The sequence below is a fragment of the Lepisosteus platostomus genome, chromosome 12, assembly GCF_059453375.1.
Source record: "Lepisosteus platostomus isolate fLepPlt1 chromosome 12, fLepPlt1.hap1, whole genome shotgun sequence".
Taxonomy (NCBI): Eukaryota; Metazoa; Chordata; class Actinopteri; order Semionotiformes; family Lepisosteidae; genus Lepisosteus; species Lepisosteus platostomus.
The window spans coordinates 3,200,827-3,207,476 of NC_142622.1; the positions used below are offsets into that span (position 1 = coordinate 3,200,827).

General features: G+C 37.8%; 1 protein-coding gene across 1 annotated transcript; it reads right to left on the bottom strand.

The window, feature by feature from the left end:
• Positions 1-376: 376 nt before the first annotated feature.
• Positions 377-5,109, bottom strand: c12h7orf78 (chromosome 12 C7orf78 homolog). The gene is made up of 5 exons (XM_088600461.1): positions 4,751-5,109; positions 3,713-4,188; positions 2,855-2,939; positions 1,917-2,062; positions 377-1,327 (listed from the first exon to the last, which is right to left on the bottom strand). The coding sequence occupies exons 2-5, from the start codon at positions 4,157-4,159 to the stop codon at positions 1,241-1,243; spliced, it is 765 nt and encodes a 254-aa protein (XP_088456587.1). The 5' UTR covers positions 4,160-4,188; positions 4,751-5,109; the 3' UTR covers positions 377-1,240.
• Between the last annotated feature and the right edge of the window lie 1,541 nt (positions 5,110-6,650).

Genomic DNA, 6,650 nt, shown 5'->3' on the forward strand with positions numbered 1-6,650 from the left:
TAGTCTAAGATGATTACAATTAATATTTAATGGGTTCTGACAATTCTGTTAATGAGAAGGTATGATTCTGTCTGTTTACGGTTTTACATCATGGCTGGTTTGAAAGCTCCAGGACCTCCAACACCCAAAATGGGACAGATACATCTGAGAAATGTATCTATCCTGTAACTGACGACTGTAGTATTTGTAGTGATAAGAATAATGAACGTATGTGTAAGGATACTAGTTGATGCATGAGCGCAGCAATAAGGCTTTAAGCCATGAAATTAGTAACACAACGAGGAGTGTGTGGAGGTCTTTTCCAGTCAAGTTATTATTCCCTTTCAAATCTTGTGGACTGTTAATGAATCGAACCCAGAATAATAACAGAACACTGTTTACACAAAGAAAATTATTTACTATGCTGTTTGAGCTCATGAGTTGTTACCAGAGGTTCAGACTTTATGAGAAGTGAATGTTTATTGCAGATTTTAGAATGACATTGGACAAAGTAATGCATATGAATTAACAGCCATTCAAAACATAGAAGAGGCAGGTTTTTACATTGCCCATTCCAAAGCAATACATAAAAAACAATCCTCTACAAGAACTGCAAGAATACAAACATCCTTAAGTGAATGAAAACAATGTGCAATATAATTATCATCAAATAAAAGTATAAAGTAAGAGCACTAAGATTCTTTAGTGTATTGCACACTGGTACAATACATATACTGTATTAATGCACTTGCCTTGTGAGAGCCAAAGAGAGGTAGTTTCATTTTTACTGAATGCACAGTGTGAGGAATGTGCAGCAGATGCACAATTTGTTGGGAATTCGCATCTACCCCAGGTGGACAAAGACGTACAACACCCAAGAGGCATTCCATGCCGTTTCTCTGGTTATTTTCTTTTTCAAATCCAGCACTGGTCCCAGTTTTTGTCTCCCCAAACCTCCAAAACCTCCAAAGTTTTTTTTGGATGCATCGTATTCTTGGAATCACAGATTCTCCAGTTTAATCTAAAAAACAGTAGCTACAGAATTCCAAGCACGCCCTTGTCTAGCTTGTAGTTTGTGGAGCTGAGTATATCAAGGAAGCAGTGAAAGAACATCTAAAACACAACACATAAAAATCCCTTTCAAGCTCACCTTTAAAAAGTGATATATGAATAAGAGAACAACTACATTGTACGTACTACTGTATATATAGTATACTGCTGTATGATGTAGATGCTATATGACTGCTGTAATGATGACAATCTATGGTACATTTTTGCACATGTTATCAAGTTTCTCTTCCACACGCTCCATCAGGGCGGAATAAACACCTCTTCTCCGCCTGTGTCTCTACAAACAATAAACAGCAATTATTTACAACACCGAACCTTATAATTAATCACTAATAACTTCAAATTTCACTTGTCCATTTTTTACACAAAGTGTTTGTTGCACTGAAAATATTGATAGTGACATTTTAAGAAAATCCATTAAACAAATAGCTGCCGTCAAGCACTTAAAAGTGCAGTTTGCTTTTGGTTTGTTGGTCAAAGTTTTTATTTAATCTGGGCCTTTGCCTGAAAGACGTACAGTAATCAGTTACATGACCAAAGCATGGGCTGGAATGTTGTTATATATTGTGATGAAATCACAACACAGGAGGACGCCATCTTGGTTCAGAGCCAGAAGTCCGGAGGTCTGGGTTTGAGCCAAGCTGGCTTCCTCTTATGGAAGGGGTGTAGATTCCAACACATTCAGGTAGGTTCACCAAATACGGGCAGAGGCAGTTCTTGAAAATGTAGGCTCCCTTGACAGTATTAAAACATAAAGTCTATACTTAAAAAGGCCCTGTGGTCGAGGAGGATTGGATCTGGGGGCTCTGGGTGTAAAAACACAGTGCCTCTAAAATGATGACGTATCTTGACGTTGACTCACGTACCGTGTAAGAAGCTGACTTTGGAGGCCAGGGTCCCTCCGGAAGTATTAGCTTCGGATCCCACTTGGGTTCGGCCGGCTTGAACGTGTCGAATCTGTCAGAGCGCCCTTTCTGCCGCAGCGCTGGGGCTGGGGATCTGGAGCTGTCGACTGAAAGAAAGCCACACTCAGTCGGTCAGCTGAATGTGGCACCTGGTCTTCTGTGGACTCGCGTGTCGGGAGCAATCGCAGCTTCTGAATACTTTCTCAGCAGCTTTGCTACCTTTGCCCCACGAAACAACAAACTAAAGCCATTCCTTTCAATTACTCTGTTACAGTGACTGATGACGAAGGCTATGGGATGTACTCCATCACTTCTTTAGCCATTGGGCTGCTTTATTCGAGAGAGATTGATCTAACAGATTAACAAGCTTTCAGATCCAGTCTAAAGAGCGAGGCTGTGTACAGGCATAGTCAGAGTACTTAAAGTACTATTTAGCCCATCTACTATAGCTCTTTGGTACTTGGTCGGTAATTGATCCAGTTTCATGAAGGAAACAAGGGGTCTGTCCAGCCTCGTGTTCACGACTTTAAATGCTCTTCCATGGAGTTTCCACCTGTGTCTTCTGGTTGGTGTAAGTTTCTGCTTGTGTTCTCTCAGTTGTATTTTTTTTAAATAACAAGGCAGAATGTCACCAGACGCCACTGTGGTTTCCTTTCCGCTGCATGCACGTGGGTCCAAGTCACACACAGAGGATCGTTGCAAAAGTTATAAATATAACTTTTTACTGCTTTGAAGAACCAAACCCCCATCCCACACACATAGACTGTACCATTAGAAATAGAAGATACTCTAACTGTAATGCTCTTTCAGACAGAGTTCTAACATTTTTAGCCTATACACAACAGTACAAACTAATGCTCAGACAAAACTTACATTTAAGGAGAAGAGGACACACTTACTTGCACTGAGGTTCTGTAACTTGAGATTCAGATTGCCTGGATCTCGTTCATAGGTCGTCACTATGTCTGGTATATTATCTTCATACTGAAATGGAATCAATTGATTTAGTAATGGTAATTTTTTGGGGAAAAAACTTTGGTAGAAGGAGGAGACAACACACATTGATAAAAGATTATTAGCTGCAAATAAGAGAATTATAGATAATGAAAGTTGCTGCAAGTATGTCCCTAATTAAGCAATTTTGTGTTAATTATTTCAAGCTTCATTCTATTTATACGACCTGAAGTTTCAAATGTTTTTTTTTCATCAGACTGTTTTGAAAGGTATGATTCTGAGTAAAAATAAGTGTGTTTTAACACTTTCTTGTGGGTATACTTACAATGACAGGTTTCCTCATTAAAAATAAGACACTTTATGCTTGAAAAGTCAGTGAGGTATTGAAATAAGTATGGAATACAGTTAGAGACTGTTAATTACCCTGTGAATATTGAAGGGCTGTGGAACAGAGAGTTAGAGAGTGTTAATTACTCTGTGGATATTAAACAGCTATGGAACACAGTTGTAAGTTTCATTCCAAACCTGCTGTCATTCCATTAAGATAAGTGACCTTTAGCCACTGATACTGGGTGCCCATAAAAGAGATTGCCATGGACTCTCCAGGACCATGGCTGGAGATATCTGGTACAGAATAATCACAGATTTTTTTGTGTTTGTCTTGCATAGTTCATGAATTAATAAAATGAGAAGAAATAGCTTGTTTAGAATTACATGGATTGTGTAACGGCCCCACAAATCTTTCACCGTGGTGCATAAGCACATACATGCTTTAATACAATACAGATAAAGGGGTAGTTTACCTGCCTGAAGTCATGAGGTTTGGGATCTTTGTAGACATCAGAGGGGTATTTGCCTGTTTTTACAAAAATTATACTTGCTCCAAGTGCATCAGGAGGCCTGAATCTTGCTTCAAACTTTGGCTGTTCTTTTTTTGGAAAAATTTCTGGCAGCTCTATTGATCTGGCTTTCCAGAAACTGTCCAGGTTACCAGCAGAGCTGGTCAATGTCAAAGAGGCACGCTCAATTCTTTTTGCCTTCTGAGGCAGCCTAATGGATCTGTATAGTTTTGGTGTGAAATCTAGTGCCTTTCTTTTCCAGATGTTAGTGCTGAGTTCGGTTTGAGGGTACACAAATGCTTTACTTCTTATAGAAGCCAGGTCCTGACTCGCAAAGAAAGCGATCCTTTTGTCAAAGCGAAACGATGTTCGGGAGTCAGGAGACATGTCAGAGTCCATCATGTTGTCCATGTTGTCTTCTCTCTTCGTGCTCTAGAAAACTGTCAATTAAAAGCCACAAACTGAAGTTGCTCCCCATGAATAAGAGTTTTAAAAGTAATTAGCTGCATTCGAACTGTAACGTGTTCTCTTAAGCAACGTAAAAGGCTGAATCATGACATTTCTTAATCACTTTAAAGTCAGCCAATCAAAAGGTCTTCTGAAATGTGGAATCTGCCTTAATTCTGGGATGTAGAATCAAGCACAAAACACAGTGAATCAAGAGAATGAATATACATACTTTTCGAATGAAATTAAGATAAAACTTAAATACTTTAGTTATATCAGTAATCTAAAAATTACATATACCACTCTTGAGATACTCTAGCAATACATGAGTCTTTAGACATACTAATTAGCCTATGAAGGGGCATTATATTCTACAGAACTAATTTTACAATAACCACATCAGTCCTATCGCTGGCCAAGCTCATCTGTAATATAAAACACTCATTGCAGTACATCTCTTTGTCTTTGACAGACAACTTTCTACGCTCCCAAGAATATAAGCTTTTCTGTTCTGCAGACAAATCCAAAGTAAAAGAATTTTAAAGTTGCACTTACCCAGAAAAGAGGTGTGCTACATTTCTGTAAGCGAGCAGATGTGAGACTCTTCTCTTCTCGTTTGGGACTTAGCTTTAGAGTTCTGGTGACTTCATTTTATAAATATATTTTTTAAAGAAACTGATCACAGGGAAATGGTAGGATACAATAAAGATAGGTTGCTAAGCTACAGGACTCGGGAGACTTTGAATAGGCAAGTAGTCCGAGACAACTGCCCTGCAGGCGGGCCTGCAGAAAACAATTTCTTAGCAACAGAGCACCAGGAATGTTTGCAGAAATGCCCGTACAGAGAACTCAAGCTCAGCAGATACGCGTTTATTTAAGCAAACATGAATACTTCAAGAAAAGTCGCATTAGTTTTATGTAACTATTTATATAGTCAGATTTGAAATGCCTTCGTCAAACACGTAATTTTTAATCTGGCGTTATTATGTTATTAAGTCCCTAGTGCTTAATTAAAATGACTTGGAATGCCTCAACAGGTACATTTTTTTTAAAAAGGGAGAATTGCTTACAATGCGCAGCGGATTTTCCAAAATAATATACAATGAACTAGTAAGAAAAGAAAAACATGAATCATTTTCTAAGTAGAAGAATTTAAGTAATTTACAGATAATCTATAGATCAGTCCATTACATATCGAGAACCCATTTTTTAAATCATTTTATTTTTATCAACGGCCAAACAGAAAATAATGGGTGCACTGATTAGATACTATCTCATTGGAAGTCTTGCGTCGTTACTAAATCGTTTCATATGTTGTACGTGAAATAATTACCCTACCAAAAGGACTCGATGAACTGCAAGTCCCCCTCTCGTTTGTAACCTTATGTTACTATAAAGGAGCGGAAACATTTTTATTGTGCTCTGTATTGTGAGTTCTTAATGTTGCATATTTACGCCTCAATAAATAAACAATTTTAAGGGAAAAATATTATACAAATTGGCCATATTCAGTATTTCAGACATTCATTCATTTTTCTACCTTCCAATACAGAACCTATCCCAGCAAGCCATATTCAGTGTTTCCCTTTAACTGTATTTCGTAAAACCGCAAGAACCTCCAATATGTTTTTCAAATCAAATATGGCCACAGGATGGCGATGTATCACCATGAATTAAATGTAATTTTGGGATTTCCCGAAGGTATTCAAATATTAGGTGCAGTAATTCTTGACGTGCACTTTAAACAGTCACTAATCTAAAGTCAAGTTAAAATATAATAAATTTCGTGATAAATTAAGTTATTCTGTTACCATGCTAAACTCGACAATATTTTTTTTTTCAATTAATGAAAAATATCAGTGGTCATACTGGTTGTTCCCTGAGCTGTATAAGCAGTCCACCGTAACTCTGTAATGCACAAGTTTGCCTTTTATTTAACCTATGATGTAATTTAAAAAAAAACACAATTTAGCGAGTGCGCTTATCTGAAGCGACTTAAATTTCTGTCATTTTATACAGTTGCTTATTTTACTGGAGTCCCAATCACTGCTCCCTTCAAACTTTGAGATACAACAGGTTTTAAGGTTGCCCTGAAATAAAATGAAACTTGTAAAAGGAGTGCTTATGATTACTGCTAGCTTAATTGTCTTTTGTGGGTTGAGAATACAATAGCAGTGCCGGATTTTCCATTAGGCACTGTAGGCACAATGCCTAGGGCCTCCGAAGAAGGAAAACACTAGTGACTAACGAAAAGCGAGCTGAAGCAACATGCTTGCGATCGACTGCAGGTGCGCCAGATCAATAATCATACGCTATCTAGTGGCTGTTCTAGAAACTGTTAAGTGTCGACGTGATGGTCGCTCGACTTGCTCCAAAAAAAAAAAAATTAAACAGTTTCCGGAGTCATTTATTGTTATTTTTATTTTGTTTTTCATTTTATTTGATCATTTGCAGT

Excerpts from the sequence above, each read along its gene's own strand:
- c12h7orf78 (XM_088600461.1), bottom strand. The coding sequence starts at position 4,159 with ATGGACAACATGATGGACTCTGACATGTCTCCTGACTCCCGAACATCG. Across the intron at positions 2,063-2,854 it reads GTTACAGAACCTCAGTGCAA|TCGACAGCTCCAGATCCCCA; the intron begins GTAAGTGTGTCC and ends GCTTTCTTTCAG. Across the intron at positions 1,328-1,916 it reads CAAAGTCAGCTTCTTACACG|AGACACAGGCGGAGAAGAGG; the intron begins GTACGTGAGTCA and ends TATTGTTTGTAG.